Below are 22,202 nucleotides of genomic sequence, written 5' to 3' on the forward strand. Positions count from 1 at the left end.
GCTGAACGAGCAATGCCGGGTTTTTTTTCTTCTCAGAAATAAAGTGACATTGCAAAAGTGTTTTAAACAACTTTTTTGCAACCTTCACACAAAATACCCTAGTGTCACAGTGCACGAAAGAGTATTGCGTGAATACGGCATGCGGATATTGAAGCGGAATATTCATGACAGATTTCCTTTGACTGCAGGGCGTGTCTCAATACTCACTAAGCGCCCTACCTAGACAGCACTGTAAGCGTCGTAATAGTTTGATTTATTTTTGGCCGTTATCAGCTCGGTATGAGTTGGATGTGGTCGGTGTGTATGTATGAGCTGAGCTGACTCGGAGCGCACCTGGTGTCTCAAACTGTTGCCTAGGAAGGCATCTCGTAGGTTTTTGAGACACGACCGGTAACTTCCTCTTGGCCAGTACAGCGCGACAGTCTCACTGTCTAACTGAGGCGCAGAAGCGCATCACTGTGATGGAGGAACCGGTGTGAAGCGACTTCAACATTTCTACATCTCAGTGAACTAGCGAGATATTGTGAATAAAGAAGTATACTTTTCGTCTGGATTACGACTGAACTGGTAAGTTCGCTTAACAAAAACGTATTTTTTAATTATCATTTACATACTTAGAGTTATTTAATTGGGTGTTTATGTTGTTTCATCATTTATGTTTTATACAATTGTTTTTTTGGAATGTAAACGATTAAGACTTTTCGATTAAGACCGTGTTCTTTAAACATCTTTCGATGTTCGTTTTTTAAACGAGGTTTTTATAGCTTTCATATCCACCTAACTTAGCCCAAATATTAACATTTTAAATTAATTTAATGTCTCTTTATTGTTAAATGTGATTAGCTACTCTTTCTCTTTCCCGGCTGTTTATATCGTTACTTTGTAAACTAAAATCTGTACTGTATTCATAATAATACTAGGGAAAATACCTGTTTATAGTATCTTCATCACATAATTTAGTTGTTTATTCTTTTACAGAATTTTTTATTTGGATTCATGTCTAAAGCTTGGCACAGCTACTGTGTCAAATCCAATAGATTATTATTTTTTTTAAAAAAACGCAGTCATATGTTTGAGGAACCCGCATGTTTTTGTGAAATAATATCATGCTTTAACTTTAGTTATACTGGTACTTCCATAGTTCACTGTAGTTTTACAGAACATAATATCAGAGGACACATTTAAATATTTCTCTTCCTCCTAAGAGGATCCATCTGCTCATGTAAAAGGACACTCATAAACACTTTTTACAGTTATATTTTACGTTTCTCCATTGGCTGTTGGCCTGCTGAACAGCCAGTGGAGTTGTGAGGTTTTCTGAGCGTTTGTGTAAAAAAGTATGCTTCTGGGAGAAAAAACAAATAACGATAAAAAAAGCACTGACAAGGAAGGTGAAACTGGCACATCCCACATTTGCATGTGTGGTTAAATGAAAAGAGCTTTAGTCCTGAGTCTCCGTCTGCTCCTGTGGGAAAGGTGGAGGTGGTTCCTTTGAGCTCTGGGGCTTTGAGGGACAACAATCTTTGGATGGGACGGGCGACATTGTCGAAAGGCAAATCTGAAAATTTCCTCCGGGTACGATCGGTTATCGGATTCGGAGTCGGAAGAAGGAAATGTACTGTGATCAAGCCAGCAATTAAGCAGGTTGACGGGAGACTAACTAAGCTTGAAGAACCAACCAAGAGTCTCTTGTGAAAAGAAGTACACTTTAGTAGACCTTTCATTAGAGTACTTATGTTTTCAGACACTTAACAGTATGTTATTTGCAGTTGAAAAATAATGTAATTATAGTTTCAATTTATATTAAATGCTATTAGTTGAACTGAAGTCTTTTACATATGTAACCCTGGACCACAAAACCAGTCTTAAGTAGCATGGGTACACTGTCAGAAAAAAAGGTACAGTTCTGTCACAAAGGTACAAAGTGGAAAAAGTACCAATATGTACTTTCGAAGTACTAAAATGTACTTTAAGGTACTAATATGTACTGTTTCGGGGTAGGTAAGGTACAATAATGTACCTTATCACTTTTGTACCTTAGGGTAGCACCCCAGCGACAGAACTGTACGTTTTTTTCTGAGAGTGTATATTTGTACCAATAGGCAAAAATACATTGTATGGCTCAAAATTATAAAAAATGCCAAAAATCATTAGGATATTAAGTAACGATCACGTTCCATGAGGATGCTTTGTGCATTTCTTACCGTAAATATATCAAAACGTACTTTTTGATTAGTAATATGGATTTCTAAGAACTTCATTTGGACAATTTTTAAGGCGATTTTCTCAATATTTAAATTTTTTGGCACGCTTGATTCTAGATACTCAAATAGTTGTATCTCGGCCAAATATTGTCATATCCTAACATACCCACCATACGTCAATGGAAAGCTTGTTTGTTCAGCTTTCAGATGTATAAAATTGGCCCTTATGAATGGTTTTCAGGATCATATATGGTTAAATTACTAACAGAAGGTGCTTTGGTATGTTAGTCAACACTTCAAAATAAGTGTACTTATTCAGACTTTGAAGTAAAACATTAATATTTAACATTAATAATATTATTACAGAGTGCACTTTTAAGAGTGTGTTAAGAAGCCTTGCCATCTCTCTTCAGTGGTCTTTTATTTCAATAATGTTATACTCAAAGACAGTTCATGCACTTTTAGGTTTTGAAGTATACTACAAGTGTACGAATAAAATTCGCAACTGCCCTGATCCCATTTAAGAGTCAGGCAGTGAGACTAAAATAGAATTCGAAATCAAAACCAACACAAGAAAAAACTTCAAAAAAAGAGAAAGCAGAACATGGGTGAACAAGATACGGGAAACAAGTTTTTAATGCGCCACACATTTCTCAAGCTCATTGCGTCTGCTGAAGGACGCAACTTTAGCAGTTCTTAAATTGCAGTTCAGCTGAACGCAGCTACATTTCCAATGACATTTCTACAGTTAACTTCATCCTTGTTATCAAACAGACTCGCCATTGATGTGAAATATGGTGTTTCGTTTGTGGTTTTATGTAGGGTCATGCATGTCCAGATTAAGTTAATTATCAAGCATGGAACGTAACATAACCCTGCGCCATAACAGCACATTGCACATGCATGACAACAAACATAAAATGAAGGTCCTTTATTCTTTGGCCATAGCCACAGACAGGCCAAAGATCTCACAAACGTGCGGTTTCCGCTCACGTCTCGTTCAAAAGTAAGGTAAAAGTTGCTTTTTTTCTTCCAACAATCGACCAAGTTGGAATCTGCTTGTGATGGAATGCGGATCTGAGCATTTTGGTTGATTAATTTCTGTTATGTTCTCAGAAAAGTGTTAGGTGTTAAGGCTAGCTGATTTGAATCAGCTTTGAACATTAGGTCTTAACCAACCACAGTTTCCATTGAGCAGCTTCCGCATGTGCATGTGTGAGCGAGTTAATGACAAAACCACAGGCGAGAGAGAACTGCAGCCTTCAACGTGGAAGTCAGTATGAGAAACCGGTTATTTCGGCTTTCACTACATTTACCGGACAAGGTTACATTTCCCAAAAGAGTCATAAACCTAAGTAGATTGTAGCACCGAGGGTCTCCACCAAAGGATTTTGGGAAATACTGTTTATATATGGCCAACTCTTAATACTGGAAATACTTATCTGAAGTATCATCTTACCACGTACCACTTAGGTTCAACTTACAGTATGGCAAAAACCGTGGCATTCTGAGTCATATATGGCACATTACAGACATTTTCCATCATAAACTGTATCATACATGCTTTTTGAGCCACAAAGGTTACCGCTGTTTAGAGGGAACTCAGAACAACCTATGTTTTGCATATTTGCTATTCTGAAAATGTTGTTCTGTTTTTAAACAGACAAGGTCAACTTACATTAGTGTCTTCTGGCGTTAACCTTTCAGGCCTCAACATGGGCTGTGTGGGGACCAAACCAGAGCAGGATCCCATTGGCAAATCGATGGGTAACAATGACAGCTCCAACCAGACAGCACATTACACCAAAGACCCTACAGCAGGATCCAAAGCTGTAAGTTGAAGCACTTTCGGAATTTGAGAATAAATTGAAAATACATTTTCGGGGTTATTCCAGACCTTGATTTTCACTGAAAAGTGCTGAGTTTAGCTAAGTCATCAGTACTGCTGGTTTCAGCATATATTGTGACTTCGAATACTGTACTTCCACTTTCTTAGAGACTGAAAGTACAGCTGTATGACCATCTTGACTTTGCATATATATTAATAAAATATTCTATGTGAATCTGGACCACAAAACCAGTGGTAATTAACATGGGCATATTTGTAGTAATAGCCAACAAAATACATTGTATGGGTCAAAATGATCAATTTTTCTTTTATGCCAAAGTTCATTAGGAAATTAAGTAAAGAACTTGTTCCGTGAAGATATTTTGTACTTTTTTTTACCGTAAATATATCAAAACTTCATTTTTGTGATTAGAAATATGCATTGCTAAGAACTTAATTTGGACAACTTTAAAGGCAATTTTCTCAATATTTAGATTTTTTTGCACCCTCATATTCCAGATTTTCAACATCCTAACAAACCATGCATTAATGGAAAACTTATTTATTCAGCTTTCAGATGATGTATAAATGATGTAAAAACTGACCCTTAAGACTCGCTTTTTGCTCTAGGGTCACACATATAATATTTTGAATGTACTTTTATTTATTTCAGGTTTTAGTTATTTTTACTTTTTTTTTTAAATATATATTTCTGTTTAGATTTACTAAATTTATTTTTCAGTTTTAGCTTTAGAAATTTTAGCTGCCAAGACAACATTTCTCATTTCTATTTTTTAAGTTTTTCTTCTTCATTTTAGCTTTATTCCAATTACTGAAACGTAATGTTTAATAGTTTTAGTTTCGGTTAACAGTAACAACACTGCTCTGCTCTTGGTTTCTACCTGTTTTACATAATGACCTTAAAAAGTGTTTGAAATGTTTATTTATTTAAACAGATATCCTCTATTTGAAAGACGGTCCCACGCAGGTCTGTTTTTATGCTCAGAAAAGAGAACTGAAATGTCTAGTTTGGTGTTTTAACTACTGCACCTCTTTTTCCATCTACAGAACAGAACCACGTCCAACCCTACTTCTGGGCCAGAGAGTAAGTGAAATTGTCTTTGATTACTAGTAAATAGAGAGGATGTCTCGTTTAGAATGTTAGAGTATTGTAAAATGTTAAAATACTTAAACATTCTAACTCATATGGTTGACCTTGTGAGCAAGAGTAAAAACATACAGCGATGTGATATTAAATGTCATAAACATGAAAAGTAGCTTGTTTTGAGGTTTAGTGGCGACACAGATAGTTTGTTGTTTTCCATATGCACTTCATTCAACCTCAATGTGTGCTGCAGCACAGACAGCATATACGCTTGCTATTAAAGTCTGTGTGAAGCAATATTAAATATGTGTTCTGAGTTTGTTACACCACCGAAAAATGTGTTTTTAACCACCCAGCCAAATTTGAACGATCAGAATCTTAAAAAAAATATGCAGTATTCTCTGCTCTCAAATGTTAGGGGCGTGTCCAGTGCTGAAACTACACCCATTCACAGGAAAGCAATCGCCTCTCTGAACTGTCAAACAAAAATACGTTTAAATAAGGAGGCCGAGCTGTTTTGTAAATTATCGCAGCCATAGGGCTGGGCGATTTTTCCAAGTATGTATAACTGCAGACTGGAGATCTCCAAATGAGGTGGGAACTCCAAAAGTGGGCATAACCTCCAAAATGGGGCAGGGTCTTGTCACGCAAAGACTTTCACCATTGGCTTTGGCTTCAGCCAATTGTTATTGACTTACATTTCAGAATAAAACCTTATAAATTAGACATTGTTTCTAGTTGTTCTAAAATAAAATAAAATATGCTACATAAATAAATATGCTCAGTGAAAGCAGAAAAGCTCGTGGCCAGTGGACTGGAGTTAGAACCTCTGCTTAATGATGTAAACAGGAATCACCCGTGCAGCGCAGGGGAAAGGTTTTACTCTATCGCTTTGTTTTAAGAAACGGGGGCATCCTGGGACTTGAAATTCACAGAGTAAGAGGGTGCAGTGAGGCTGAGTGTAACTAAAAAGGCCCCATTGTCCTGTAAGTTCCGGTTGGGGAGTTACAGAACATCCTGGCGATCTTATAGCGCATAATCGTATTAACTGTTTATCTGCCACGCTATTCAGCGCCAATCCCACCGTGCAGTCATTTCACTGGTTAAGGTTAGGGTCAGGAGTGGGGTAGGTTTAGGGGTTAGCATTGTTTGTAGCATAGTGTAGGAAATCAACACTGTGATTGACACAACCAATAAAACCTTTAGAAGCATCTGTGGGGCGGAGTTTACACTGAAGTGGATTGGGGGAAAAAATTTGCATGTGTGTCACGTGCCTGTCTGTCAATGGGAGGAAGCCAAGCCCTATTTTGGAGCTCCCACTCTGTTTTGGAGTTCCCGCCCTCATTTGGAGATCTCCAGGCTGCAGTTATACCCTTCTCGATTTTTCCGATTTTATTAATTCAAATTCGTTTTGCCAAGCTTTTATGTTTTAGAAATTAAGGAATTGCGATTTCGAATATAAATATTACCAAATGTTAGAATTAGACAATTTGACAATATGCCAATGAAAACAATAAAGAGAAAAGAACAATCCAACCGCACGTCGGCACACGTGATTAACCGCTCAAGTGTGACACGCTCATATCAGTACACAGAATGCGCTTTTGCGTTAACAAAGATGCGACGCGGGCAGTAGAATAGAAAAAACATGCAAGACGATGGGAGTGATCTTCTTTTAACTTGAGCGCCGTGTTTTTAGAAGGCCGTTTCATGCATGAGATACAAGACACGTGAGTGCAATAGTCAAACGCGTCCGTGTTTACTTAGAAAAAAACAATGGAAAAGCAGCGCAATAGAATAAAACCCCCGTGAGGAACTACTACTGTTATGTCTGATATTTCATGTTTGCGTTATGGTAACAGGCTGAAAGCTGCTGTTCATTGTTTTACAGAACATTTATAGTTAATAATAGTCTACTGGTGTTATACCTTCAGTTATTTTGAACTTGAATTACCTTGACAAGTGATTTGTTTAACACTTACATCATGTTGACAACTTCGTGTGTGGTGTAATTGGAATAGAAATTTCTTTAACTGCAGGGTTAATTAAAAAAAAGTTACTTGAATCATGCTGTAGTTACATTTTCAAGCTGACTAGTTAAAAATCGTAAAAAAAATCAAAAACCGGTCCTGTGTTCTAAAAAAATCAAGATCTTTTTTTGCCGTATCACCCAGCCCTGGCAATCAGGTAATGTGCATTTACGCGTTTAAGGCATAGCTAGCAAGCAGACTGTAGGCTGTAGTAACTAACAGTAACTGACAGTAACTTGCGATTGAGTGGGTGAACCACTGATGCTAATGCACTCTAGTTATTATAGTGTTAGGGGAGGGCCCATGCTCAGTGGCGCCCAAAAAATAATAAACGCAAAAATGGTGAAAGACTGTTTAACGGTCTAACTCCACAATTCAGTACTACATAGTTCAGAATCTTTGCAACCTGTTTTCAGCAATACGTTTCTAACATTTATAATGTGTTTAGAAACACTTCTCTGAATTGCCTTTACACTGACTTTAAGTCTCAGCCTTACTCGTTGTATGCTCACTGTAAAACCATTTGTTGTACTCTGTTGGAATTGTGGTATGATCAAAAAATAAGTGTTGTTCTAAACACTATCATGTGACACCAGTCTGTTTCTTACTCAGAAACAGTGAATGTGTGATCACAGCTCTTTCACACTAAAGATTCCATTTGCCTTTAGCTTCAGAAAACATCGCCATAGCTCTGTATGACTATGAAGCTATGCATGAAGGTGACCTGGGCTTTAAGAAAGGAGACAGACTCAAAATCCTTCTGGAGTAAGTAGACCTGTCATTCTGTATGAGGATTTAACATGCAGTATCTCACTTTCTCTGATTGATTGATTGATTGATTGATTGATTTGTTTAGGTCAGGTGAATGGTGGAAAGCAGCATCTATCAGCACTGGTCAGGAGGGCTTCATCCCCAGTAACTATGTTGCCAAGGATACTCTGGAAACTGAAGAGTGAGTAAATATGGTTTGTGTACATTTGTAGTGGTGCTGTTTAAGGCTGTTTAAAATTCTAATAGAATATTTTTATTCAGTGTTTCCGCAATTGCAACTTTTTATCTCATGATTATGATTTTTTTCTCAGAATTGTGAGATATAAACTCGTAATTTTGAGAAATGAAATCAGAATTGAGTGATATAAACTTGCATTTGTAAGTTATAAAGTCAGAATTGTGAGACATAAACTCACATTTCTTAAAGATAAAGTCATAATTCTGACTTTTTTCTTGGAATTCAGAGTTGCAAGGAAAAATTCAGAATGGTGAGATATAATCTCACATTTCATAAGACTTTCGGGTTTTTATCTCGCAATTGTGAGTTTATAATTCACAATTCTGAGAAAAAAAATCATAATTGTTAGATAAAAAGTTGTAATAATTTTTTTGTTTTTTATTCATATCTCGCAATTCTGACTTTATAACTTGCAATTTTGAGTTTATATTTCACAATTTTGAGAAAAGTGTCAGAATTGCATAATTGCGAGAAAAAAGTCTTAATTGCAAGATATAAACTCGCATTTGCAAGAAAAATGAAAATTTGAAGTTTTTATTTTGCAATTCTGACTTCATTTCTCGCAACTGTGAGTTTATATCACACAGTTTTGAGAAAAAAAGTCAGAACTGTGAGATACAAACGAGAAAAAAAGTCAGAATTGCGTTATCTCGCAGTTGAGTTTATATACATAATTCTAATTAAAAATCAGAATTGAGTATATCTTAAAATTCTGACTTTATTACTTGCAATTGCGAGTTTATATTTCACAATTCTGAGAAAAAAGTCAGTATTGCTAGAAAAAAGTCGGAATTGCGAGATATAAACTCGCATTTGAAAGGAAATAGTCAAAAATGCAAGTTTTTCTTGCAATTTTGACTTTATTTCTCGCAATTGTGAGTTTATATCATGCAGTTTGAGAAACAAGTCAGAACTGTGAGATACAAACTCATATTTGTGAGAAAAAAATATCAGAAATGTGAGTATATCTCGTAATTCTGACTTTATTACTTGCAATTGCGAGTTTATATTTCAAAATTCTGAGAAAAAAGTCAGTATTGTGAGAAAAAAGTCAGAATTGCGTGATATAAACTCACATTTGCAAGAAAATAGTCAAAAAAATCACGATTCCTTGTTTTTCTCACAATTCTGACTTTATTTCTCGCAATTGTGAGGTTATATCACACAATTCTGAGAAAAAAGTCATAATTGTGAGATATAAACTCGCAATTGCAAGAAAAAAAGCCAGAATTGAGGGTTTTTATCTCACAATTCTGACTTCATTTCTCGCAATTGTAAGTTTATATCACGCAATTCTGAGGGAAAAAGTCATAATTGTGTGTTTATATCTCACAGTTCTGACTTTATAACTTGTAATTGTGAGTTTGTATTTCACAATTCTGAGAAAAAAAGTCTGAATTGCAAGAAAAAAGTTTGAATTGCGGCTCTTTATCTTGCAATCCTGACTTTATTTCTCGCAGTTGTGAGTTTATGTCACACAATTCTGAGAAAAAAAGTCAGAATTGAGTTTATATAACTTGCAATTGCAAGTTTATATTTCACAATTTTGAGAAAAGTGTCAGAATTGCAGAAAAAAGTCAGAATAACGAGAAAAAAGTCATAATTGCAAGATATAAACTCGCATCTGCAAGAAAAAAGTGAAAATTGCAGGTTTTTATTTTGCAATTCTGACTTTATTTCTCGCAACTGTGAGTTTATATCACACAGCTCTGATAAAAAATATCAGAAATGTGAGTATATCTCGCACTTCTGACTTTATTACTTGCAATTGCGAGTTTATATTTCACAATTCTGAGAAAAAAGTCAGTATTGCGAGAAAAAAGTCAGAATTGCGAGATATAAACACATTTGCAAGAAAATAGTCAAAAATGCAAGTTTTTCTCTCAATTCTGACTTTATTTCTCGCAATTGTGAGGTTATATCACGCAATTCTGAGAAAAAAGTCATAATTGTGAGATATAAACTCGCAATTGCAAGAAAAAAAGGCAGAATTGAGGGTTTTTATCTCACAGTTCTGACTTTATAACTTGTAATTGTGAGTTTGTATTTCACAATTCTGAGAAAAAAAGTCTGAATCGCAAGAAAAAAGTCAGAATTGCGGGTCTTTATCTCGCAATCCTGACTTTGTTTCTCGCAATTGTGAGTTTATGTCACGCAATTCTGAGAAAAAAGTCAGAATTGAGTTTATATAACTTTTTGCAAAAGCAATTGCGAGTTGATATTTCACAATTTTGAGAAAAGTGTCAGAATTGCATAAAAAAGTTAAAATTGCGAGTACAAAGTCAGAATTATGTGAAAATTGCAGGTTTTTATTTTGCAATTCTGACTTTATTTCTCGCAGTTGTGAGTTTATATCACGCAATTCTGAGAAAAAAGTCAGAAATGTGAGATACAAAAGAAAAAAAGTCAGAATTGCGTGTTTTTATCTCGCAGTTATGAGTTTATATCACGCAATTCTGAGAAAAAAGTCAGAAATGTGAGATACAAAAGAAAAAAAGTCAGAATTGCGTGTTTTTATCTCGCAGTTATGAGTTTATATCACGCAATTCTGAGAAAAAAAAGTCAGAAATGTGAGATATCACGCAATTCTGAGAAAAAAGTCAGAAATGTGAGATACAAAAGAAAAAAAGTCAGAATTGCGTGTTTTTATCTCGCAGTTGTGAGTTTATATCACACAATTCTGATTTAAAAAAATCAGAAATGTGAGTATATCTCACAATTCTGACTTTATTGCTTGCAATTGCGAGTTTATATTTCACAATTCTGAGAAAAAAAGTCATAATTGTGAGATATAAACTCGCAATCGCAAGAAAAAAGGCAGAATTGAGGGTTTTTATCTCACAATTCTGACTTTACTTCTCGCAATTGTGAGTTTATATCACGCAATTCTGAGGAAAAAAGTCATAATTGTGAGTTTATATCTCACAGTTCTGACTTTATAACTTGTAATTGTGAGTTTGTATTTCACAATTCTGAGAAAAAAAGTCTGAATTGCAAGAAAAAAGTTTGAATTGCGGCTCTTTATCTTGCAATCCTGACTTTATTTCTCGCAGTTGTGAGTTTATGTCACACAATTCTGAGAAAAAAAGTCAGAATTGAGTTTATATAACTTGCAATTGCAAGTTTATATTTCACAATTTTGAGAAAAGTGTCAGAATTGCAGAAAAAAGTCAGAATAACGAGAAAAAAGTCATAATTGCAAGATATAAACTCGCATCTGCAAGAAAAAAGTGAAAATTGCAGGTTTTTATTTTGCAATTCTGACTTTATTTCTCGCAACTGTGAGTTTATATCACACAGCTCTGATAAAAAATATCAGAAATGTGAGTATATCTCGCACTTCTGACTTTATTACTTGCAATTGCGAGTTTATATTTCACAATTCTGAGAAAAAAGTCAGTATTGCGAGAAAAAAGTCAGAATTGCGAGATATAAACACATTTGCAAGAAAATAGTCAAAAATGCAAGTTTTTCTCTCAATTCTGACTTTATTTCTCGCAATTGTGAGGTTATATCACGCAATTCTGAGAAAAAAGTCATAATTGTGAGATATAAACTCGCAATTGCAAGAAAAAAAGGCAGAATTGAGGGTTTTTATCTCACAGTTCTGACTTTATAACTTGTAATTGTGAGTTTGTATTTCACAATTCTGAGAAAAAAAGTCTGAATCGCAAGAAAAAAGTCAGAATTGCGGGTCTTTATCTCGCAATCCTGACTTTGTTTCTCGCAATTGTGAGTTTATGTCACGCAATTCTGAGAAAAAAGTCAGAATTGAGTTTATATAACTTTTTGCAAAAGCAATTGTGAGTTGATATTTCACAATTTTGAGAAAAGTGTCAGAATTGCATAAAAAAGTTAAAATTGCGAGTACAAAGTCAGAATTATGTGAAAATTGCAGGTTTTTATTTTGCAATTCTGACTTTATTTCTCGCAGTTGTGAGTTTATATCACGCAATTCTGAGAAAAATTCTGAGAAAAAAAGTCAGAAATGTGAGATACAAAAGAAAAAAAGTCAGAATTGCGTGTTATCACGCAATTCTGAGAAAAAAGTCAGAAATGTGAGATACAAAAGAAAAAAAGTCAGAATTGCGTGTTTTTATCTCGCAGTTGTGAGTTTATATCACGCAATTCTGAGAAAAAAGTCAGAAATGTGAGATACAAAAGAAAAAAAGTCAGAATTGCGTGTTTTTATCTCGCAGTTGTGAGTTTATATCACACAATTCTGATTTAAAAAAATCAGAAATGTGAGTATATCTCGCAATTCTGACTTTATTGCTTGCAATTGCGAGTTTATATTTCACAATTCTGAGAAAAAAAGTCATAATTGTGAGATATAAACTCGCAATCGCAAGAAAAAAGGCAGAATTGAGGGTTTTTATCTCACAATTCTGACTTTACTTCTCGCAATTGTGAGTTTATATCACGCAATTCTGAGGAAAAAAGTCATAATTGTGAGTTTATATCTCACAGTTCTGACTTTATAAACTGCTTTTTAATTTATTTATGTATGTGTCTACAGTTGGTTTTTTAAGGGTGTCAGCAGAAAGGATGCAGAGAGACAGCTGCTGGCATCTGGAAACAAAATAGGATCTTTTATGATCAGAGACAGTGAAACCACCAAGGGTACGTTCTTCAGTTTTAGACAAAAAGTGTAATACTGAAGCATTAACAGTGTTTGCTTTTTATATCTGAAACATTTTTACTTAGACTGAATATCTACCAGATCCCTATCTGCCCTTAAAAACATCTGTATCTCCTCCCTCAGGAAGCTACTCTCTGTCTGTCAGAGACTGCGACCAAACAGGAGATACCGTGAAGCATTATAAGATCCGCACGCTGGATAATGGCGGTTTCTATATTTCCCCACGCATCACCTTCAACACCCTGCAGGATCTGGTCAGCCACTACAAGAGTAAGTACAAAAATGCAAAGATCTGGACACATTTCATTAGATAATATACATATTTTTAGTCTTTACTAACCGTTTTCATGAAGGATTGTTCAGATGCAATTAATAAATTGTGTACATTTACATCTACAGAGCAGAGCGATGGGTTGTGCCAATCTCTCACTAATCCCTGTCTGAGTCCCAAACCTCAAAAACCTTGGGAGAAAGATGCGTGGGAGATCCCACGCGAGTCCCTCAAACTGGACAAACGTCTGGGAGCAGGGCAGTTTGGAGAAGTCTGGATGGGTAAGAAATATACTGCTTACTTTAATATGTAGTTCTTATGTGTCTGTTTACTCCAAAAAAAAAAAAAAAAGTTGTTGTGCAGCATGGTTTGTTTAGTAGGATGTGAAAGATTTTCTCAGTTTGTCCAGGGTAAAATACAGTTTATGTTCAATATTTATTATATATTATAAATAAAAATAATCCCGATGTCTTTTATCATGCATTCATTCATGTATGTATGTATGTATTCATGTATTTATTTTATTTTATACTTACCATTCTAGAAATTTATTATTGGTATTTTTACCATAAAACTATATATAGTATTTAATAATTGATGTTCAATATTTATTTATAAACAAAAATAACCGTAATGTCTTTTAGCATATATATATTTTTTTAAAATCTATTGAAATATTAAATATATATCAATATTTATTTCAATAGAATTTATTCATTTATTTATTTATTTCATTATTTTTATTTATTTATTTTTTAAGAATTACCGTTCAACAGATTTCCACTGGTATTTTATATAGTATTAAATAACAGATGTTAAATATTTATTATATATTACAAATAAATATAACATCATTTTCTTTTATCATTTATTGTATTTATTTATTCATTTTACAATTATCGTTCTACAAATGTACCATTGGTATTTTTTTAACACACAAACTATATATATTATTTAATAACCGATGTTCAGTATTTATTATATGTTACAAATAAAATAACCTCAATGTCTTTTATCATTTATTTATATCAGTTATTTATTTATTTTACAATTTATTTATCAATATTTATTGTATATTATAAATAAAACTATCATCATATATTATGACAACATTACTGTGTATATATATATATATATATATATATATATATATATACACACACACACACACACACACACATTTAAATGATCAAATTATAATAAAACCAATAAGCCACATTAAGACAGTGTGAGATTTACAAATAGAGTGTCATATTGCGTTATTAACAGAAAATACATTAGGCAAAATGTAAGGAATTTACATATGAATCACAATGACGCTGTTGTTCCATCACATATGATTATTATTGGAAAAAAAGAAAATATTACAAACCTAAACAAAAATCCTGTACCTACAACAACAACAAAACAGAAAAAGTGACCAGATCTTGAACCTGACCTGAAACCCCACAGTTTTTCAGATCCTGTCACGTTTTGGGCAGTTAGCCGACACTAACAATGATACAGAAAATGAAAATCCAGTCTAACTCATCTCTGTTTACTTCTCAGCAACATACAACAAGCACACAAAAGTGGCGGTGAAGACTATGAAGCCTGGCAGTATGTCTGTGGAAGCTTTCCTCATGGAGGCCAACTTAATGAAAAGCCTCCAGCATGACAAACTGGTCCGTCTCAACGCTGTGGTCACCAAAGAAGAGCCCATATACATCATTACAGAGTTCATGGAGAAAGGTGCGTGTGATTCCAGAGTCCAACATTCAAAGCATGGCTTTATACATCTTTGTTAATTATCTGTGTGTGTGCATATGTTTAACAGGCAGTTTACTGGACTTCATTAAAAGCGATGAAGGGAATCGTGTCCAGTTGCCCAAACTGATTGACTTCTCAGCACAGGTGAGGCGGCTTGAAGGTCTCATTTGTTCAGTTAATGGCTTTCCTCCCCCACAGAGAGTCACGTGTTCCCTTCATGTGGAACACAGGTTTGTCTTTGTAGATTTTAATATTCAAATGCGATAACCGGCAGACAGTAATATTTGTGTACAGAGGTGTGTGTGTGAGAGAGAGAGGGCTGAGCCCATTAACATGACAATCTGTTCCCTTTAATCTTTGTCACTGTTAATCCAAGATAATACCAGTTGGTTCTGTTGTGAAATATACGCTTGCAGTCAAAAATAAGGAATAATGACATTTTTAAAAGAAGTTTTTTATGCTTACCAAAACTGCATTTCCAGAAATAATAATAAATGTTTGTTGAGCATCAAATCAGCATATTAGAATGATTTCTGAAGGATCATGTGACACTGAAGACTGGACTAATGATGCTGAAAATTCAGCTTTACATCACAGCAATAAATGACATTTTAAAATATATTCAAAGAGACAACAGCTGTTTGTTAATTGTAAGAATATTACATATTTACTATATTTTTGATTAAATAAATGCAGCTGAGCATAAGAGACTAAGTGAGCATAAAAAACATCTAATATATATATATATATATACACACACACTGTAAGGTTTTTACCAGTTTCAACTTAAAAAATTAAGTTTAGCACCAACCTTAAAATTTTAATTTAAATAAACTTAAAAGTACAAATCATTTCAACTCATAAGTTAAATTAACTTAAAAGTACAAGTCATCTAAACTTATTTTATTGTAGTGAGTTGAAATGACTTGTACATATAAGTTGATTTAACTTAAATTAATTGTGATTGAGCGCATACAAAATAAAAGTACGAGCTTGCCTAATATATGTGTGTGTACCATGTAATTATTATGTATATATAAATACAAGCACATTAATGTATATATTTAAGAGAAATATGTTATATACAAAAATATTTTTATTTATATATAATATAAATTCTATAAAAAATATAATAAATACATATACTTGAATATATACATGAATGTGCTTGTTTATATATACATACTAATTACATAAACTCAAACTCAAACTTTTATTTTGTATGCAAAATTTGCCAGCCCTAATATATATATATATATATATATATGTATATATATATATATATATATATATATATATATATATATATATATGAAGAGTTCAGATGCAAAAGCCTCTAAATCCATCTGATGTATTTCTTTAAAATTTGTATAGGTTTCTATGTAAGTACTGGTACTTCTGATTGGGCTGAGGCTGGAGTTTAGCGAGTTTAAAGTAAAAGTATTTGATGGACGTATACAATGTGTCAGAAACATTCACTCAGTATCATTATCTCATTTTTGACCGAGATGGCTTTTAGCTGGTTTTGCATCTGAGCTCTTCATATATATATATATATATATATTCCAAAGTTTTGACCACCAGTATACATTCGGAATCAGATAATATGCAAGTTATAAATAGGAGTATCTGGTAAATACGACATTGTCAGTGATGTTTTATTCATTTTGAATGCATTTGTGCATGATGGTTGCAATAAAGGGTGCGGCACTGAGCTGGAAAGAGGAAGAGAATTGCAAAGACTTAACAAGACAGATGTGAATCTGCCCTGACTGATAAGAGGATTCACACTCGCATTCACACACACACACACGCTTTTATAGCTTATAATACCTCTTGCTCTCAGTGACACAAACCCGGTGTAAGCACATCAGTAAAGTAACAAAAACATTTTTTTCCTCTGACTTTAGATAGCAGAAGGCATGGCTTACATTGAGCAGAGAAACTACATTCACAGAGACCTTCGTGCTGCCAATATCCTGGTCAACAAGAGCTTAGTGTGTAAGATCGCTGATTTCGGACTGGCCCGTATCATAGAGGACAACGAATACACTGCCAGAGAAGGTTAGTCTGTTGAGACTAAGTGGAGAAACCGAGTTCATATAAGTTGGTAAACTGTGGATGCATGTTTTTTATAGGTTATCGTCAGAGGAAGTCATGTTAATATTGTTTCTTTTTATGACCCTAGGTGCAAAGTTCCCCATAAAATGGACCGCTCCGGAGGCTATAAACTATGGTTCCTTCACCATTAAATCAGATGTGTGGTCATTTGGCATTCTGCTCACTGAAATCATTAGCTATGGTCGCACACCGTATCCAGGTTAGTGGTCACCACCAGTGTACTTTGAATATGCTAAAAGGGTAATTCTCTGGAACCTGTGCCATCCATGCCTATTTTTTTGTGTCCCTTTCAACCTCATTCTTCAATGCGGAAGTAGGCCTATAGGTGAGAGTTTGTTAGCCGCTATACAGAAGTAACGAGAAGATCAACAATGTGCAGTAAACGGTAAAACAGTTCGCACTACAAACCAGCGTGTTCATACTTAAGATAATAAGTTAAAACAACATGGACACACCGGTTTGCAAAACGAGCTGTTTTGTACAGCTAAAAATAGCTGGACGTGGATGAGACCGGAAGCCAGATCCATAAAATTTACAAATGGCTTATTTAAATAACAGGATTCTGCTTATTTGATTGATTTAACTCTGTTTTTAAGTATTTTACACTGCAAAGGTCAACAGGTTGTTAACTAATAATTTGAGGAAATTTACTTCCTTAAATCATTTAAGTTTAAAAAAACTATTTGAGTATTTTGAATTTATTTCATTTGTGCTAAAAGTTTGCAAAAGGACATTTCTTGACATTCAAATTAAACTCTACTCAAATAATTAAGGTAGCTAAAACTTAAATGAGTAAAGACCATAAAAATAAAAACTTATTGGGTTCACATAACAGTGCAGTGAACTTTTAGTAATAACTGAGTCAACAACAAGCAAACTCACTTTGCACTACCTTTCAAAAAGATTCTTTATTGTCTTTTATTGTAATATATTTGTAATATCAAATACACTACCAGTCAAAAGTTTCTGAACAGTTAGATTTTTAAATGTTTTTCAAAGAAGTCTCTTTTGCTAACCAAGCCTGCATTTATTTGATCCAGAATACAGCAAAAGCAGTAATATTGTGAAATATTTTTACTATTTAAAATAACTGTTTTCTATTTAAATATATGGTAACTGTCACCATCCCCCCTGTGGGGCGCCTAAGTTTACTTCACCATATTACAAATAAATCCTAATCTAATCATGACAAACTATATATCGTTGGAAAGGTCTAAATAGATATTTTACCATATTTTTGTTTTAGAAATTATGTAGGAAAAGTAATAGATTAATATATGTCAAGAGTGCAACTTAACATGACATGAGTTCTGACCTTTGTCACAAAAGACTTTCTTCGTTGCCTTTTTACCTATCGCATTTTAGAAATCATAAGAAATTATATATCAGCTCAGCACTTAAAATCTCAAAATCCTTTCATCCTTTGAAAGGCATTTTAAAATCAGACTTTGCATTACCATGGAGAATGTACATTAAAATCATATTACAAAATGTTTTCATTCATGAATTATAAAAAATTAAGTCTGGATAGTGCATTTTTATGTCTGTGTTCAGAAATGGGAGTGACAGTTAAAGGGTTAAAATGTAATTTATTCCTGTGATCAAAGCTACATTTTCAGCATCATTTCTCTTCAATGTCACATGATCCTTCATAAATCATTATAATATGCTGATTTCCTGTTCAAGAAACTTTTTTTTATTATTATCAATATTTAAAACAGTACTTTTTTTCCAGGATTCTTTGATGAATAAAAAGATTCAAAGATCAGCATTTAACTGAAATAAAACGTTTTTGTAACATTATATTCTATACCATTCAAAAGTTTGGAGTCAGTGTATATACATATATATATATATATATATATATATATAATTAAATGTTACAAAAAGATTACTTTAAATGCTGTTCTTCTGAATTTTCTATTCATCAAAGAAACATGAAAAAAATTCTACTCACCTGTTTTTAACAAAATACTAATAATAAATGTTTTTTGAGCAGCAAATCAGAATAGTAGACTAATCTCTGAAGGATCACGTGACTGGTAGCTAAACATTCAGCATTAAAATCACAGGAATAAATTACATTTTAAAATATATTCAAACAGTTATTTTAAATAGTAAAAATATTTCAAAGTTTTACTGTTTTTGCTGTACTTTGGATCAAATAAATGCAGGTTTGTTGAGCAGAAGAGACTTTAAAATCTAAACATTAAAAACATTTAAAAACATTAAAAATCTTTCTGTTCAGAAACTTTTGACTGGTAGTGTATATTCTAAACAATAATACTGTGAAATATTACTACAATTTCAAATAGCTGTTGTCTATTTTAATATATATTCAAATGTAATTTATTTCTTTGATGTTAAAGCATCCTTATGGAATACAAGTTTTAATTTCTTTCCCAAAAAAGTCATTCAATTATATTTAATACATTAGTATATTTTTATAAATTTCATTTTTAAATCTTTTTGTTTTTTCCATTCATTATAATTGCATTAACAAAATCTCTGTTCAAGCCTGTTATACTGTGACATTTCCTTTTTAAAAAATTAAATACATAAAAGATGTTTTCTGTCATCATATTTGATGGATTGACCTAATAAGTAATTTTCAATGCCTGGTTTAGTCCTTATCTCATCTGGCGCAGTAATATTAGCTAGCTAAGGTCTTGGTTATTCACTTTAAAGTGAGAAAATAATTATGATTAAGATGTTTTAACAATAACAATATATACCATTTTAAAAAACAATTTAGAAAAATCCTTAATTGTTAAGCTCAATTTCCAGAGAATAACCAAAAAGTAATTTGTGTAAAGAGCAGAAGCTCAAACTCTCTGTTTATGGTTTGTTTAGGTATGACAAATCCAGAGGTGATCCGTGCTCTAGAGAGAGGTTACCGTATGCAGCGCCTGGACTCCTGCCCTCAAGAGCTCTATGACATCATGCTGGAATGCTGGAAGAACAAGCCTGAGGACAGGCCCACATTTGAGTACCTGCAGAGTGTGCTGGAGGACTTTTACACTGCCACGGAGAGCCAGTATCAGCAACAGCCTTGAGACACACACACACACACACACACACAACTTTGACATGACCTTGATCTTGCAGAAATCCCTCGTATCAGGAAATGTACACATATATAACTTATCCATGCCAACCTGTTGACTTTATACATATGTAGTGAAATCAAATGTGAAAAGTTAAAGTGTGTTATTTAATGACGTGTAAATGAATACAATTTGAAAAACTCAATAAGCGGTTTTAATTCCTATCATGCAGAGCCCTTTGCCTTACACTGAGTGTTGCACAACAGAAGCTATATAGCTAGAATTTTAATATAAAACGTGAGAATATTGTCTTTTTTAATTTTACAACTTGCCTGAATTATTTGTAAAAACCTGATGACAGATGTATTTTCAAGCACATGAGAGCATTAAAATAAATTGTAGTTTTGATTGCTAGATTCGCTATTTCTAAACCTTTAACCTACATTAGGTTTCAAAGAAGTTATCGTGGATTAGGAAATGTATATACATGTATTTGCTCATTAAAAAACTAAAGAAAAAAAAACAAACTATTAAATCATTGCTCCAACCATTTCAGAAAAAAATCATCTGTGCCTGAGGTAGTTATGAATATTTCTTTAAGTCTCTTTGTATTGTTATTTTATGCAGTTGTAAGTTTATGCTCACTTTTCAAGATTTTCAGGTTGATATGTTTCTCTAGGTACTTGTACGTCTTCTGTTTTGTTGGTATTTGTTTGAAATTTTGTGCAATAGTAAAGGATAAATTATGTGACATTCTTTTTTTTCTGATTTCCTGCAGTCATATTGAGGCTCCTTATTTGTGGATCAATATGTAAAACATGATGCTGATTATGCGCCTGATTTTCAGTACACTTTTCCATGATGTAAAAACTTTTCCAAAGAGTTACCTATAAATGTATGTAGTGTGTATGTATGTTGTTACAATTAGTCCGTAAAACAAATAAATTAATTTTAATTTTAAGAAGTGTGAAGGAAAACAGTCTCATTCACTTTCATTCTCGTAACAATGCTACAAAATTATTTTATTGATGCATTTATTAAACCATGGATAATAACCACATTAAGACATGACTAACACTTTAATGATATTTATAACTATATATATATATATATATATATATATATATATAAGTTGGCTTGAGAAAGCCAAATTACTGAAATGCTATTTAAACTTATTATTCTTCTTCTGAGACTAAGCTGTCGACAATAACTCCTCCTAGAGCTTTAACTCTACAAACTCAGCCCTGCTCTTCTGACTGATCTGACCAAGTTGCTATATCTTTCTAACTGATAAGACTTGTGGTTTTCCTAAAACCGACCGTTAAAACTCAGAAAAATCACATAGACATTGACAGAATGTTCAAATGAGCCAACACTATTCAAAGTCCAACTGTCAAAACTCCCAGAATCCCTTGAAACTCAATGAAGCTTCTATGTACTACATTTCTAATCAATTGAAAATCATTCAAATTCCTCTAATATTTCTTATCTATCTATCTATCTATCTATCTATCTATCTATCTATCTATCTATCTATCTATCTATGCCTAGAAACTAGAATCATGCTAGCAACATGCTGGAAACATGCTAGCAACTTGCTAATCAAGTTAGAAACATGCTTGCAACATGTTAATTATGCTAGAAACATTTTACCAACATGCTATCATGTTAAAAACATACTGGCAACACATTAATAGTGCAAGAAACATGCTAACAACTTGCTAATCAAGCTAGGAACATGCTAGCAACATGTTAGTCATGCTAGAAATATGCAAGCAACATGCTAATCATGTTAAAAACATACTAGCAACTCTTTAATCATGCTAGAGACATGCTAGCAACTTGCTAATCATGTTAGAAAAATGCTGGCAATTTGCTAATAATGCTGGAAACATGCAAACAACTTGCTAATCGTGGTAGAAACATGCTGGTCACATGCTAATCATGCTAGAAACATGCTGGCAACTTGCTATTCATGCTAGAAACATGCTAGCAACATGGTAATCATGCTAGAAACATGTCAGCAACTTGCTAATCCAGCTAGAAACGTGCTTGCAACATGTTAATTATGCTAGAAACATGTTAGCAACATGTTAACAACTTGCTAGTCATGTTAGAAACATGCTAACAACTTGCTAATCGTGTAGAAACATGCTGGTCACATGCTATTCATGTTAGAAACATGCTAGCAACATG

General features: G+C 33.4%; 1 protein-coding gene across 1 annotated transcript; it reads left to right on the plus strand.

The window, feature by feature from the left end:
* The first annotated feature begins 406 nt into the window (after positions 1-406).
* On the plus strand, positions 407-20,976 carry hck (HCK proto-oncogene, Src family tyrosine kinase). The gene is made up of 13 exons (XM_051096545.1): positions 407-567; positions 3,912-4,036; positions 5,101-5,137; positions 7,836-7,932; positions 8,024-8,119; positions 12,696-12,799; positions 12,942-13,088; positions 13,218-13,370; positions 14,638-14,820; positions 14,906-14,982; positions 16,749-16,902; positions 17,027-17,158; positions 19,813-20,976. Exons 2-13 carry the CDS (start codon positions 3,920-3,922, stop codon positions 20,013-20,015), a joined length of 1,500 nt encoding a protein of 499 aa, XP_050952502.1. The 5' UTR covers positions 407-567; positions 3,912-3,919; the 3' UTR covers positions 20,016-20,976.
* The last annotated feature ends 1,226 nt before the right edge of the window (positions 20,977-22,202 follow it).

Source organism: Labeo rohita, chromosome 23 (genome assembly GCF_022985175.1).
Source record: "Labeo rohita strain BAU-BD-2019 chromosome 23, IGBB_LRoh.1.0, whole genome shotgun sequence".
NCBI lineage: Eukaryota > Metazoa > Chordata > Actinopteri > Cypriniformes > Cyprinidae > Labeo > Labeo rohita.

Bases quoted from the DNA above. Each gene is read 5' to 3' on its own strand.
- hck (XM_051096545.1), top strand. From the start codon at position 3,920: ATGGGCTGTGTGGGGACCAAACCAGAGCAGGATCCCATTGGCAAATCG. The intron at 4,037-5,100 runs GTAAGTTGAAGC...TTCCATCTACAG, and splicing joins CTACAGCAGGATCCAAAGCT to AACAGAACCACGTCCAACCC. The intron at 14,821-14,905 runs GTGCGTGTGATT...TATGTTTAACAG, and splicing joins TACAGAGTTCATGGAGAAAG to GCAGTTTACTGGACTTCATT.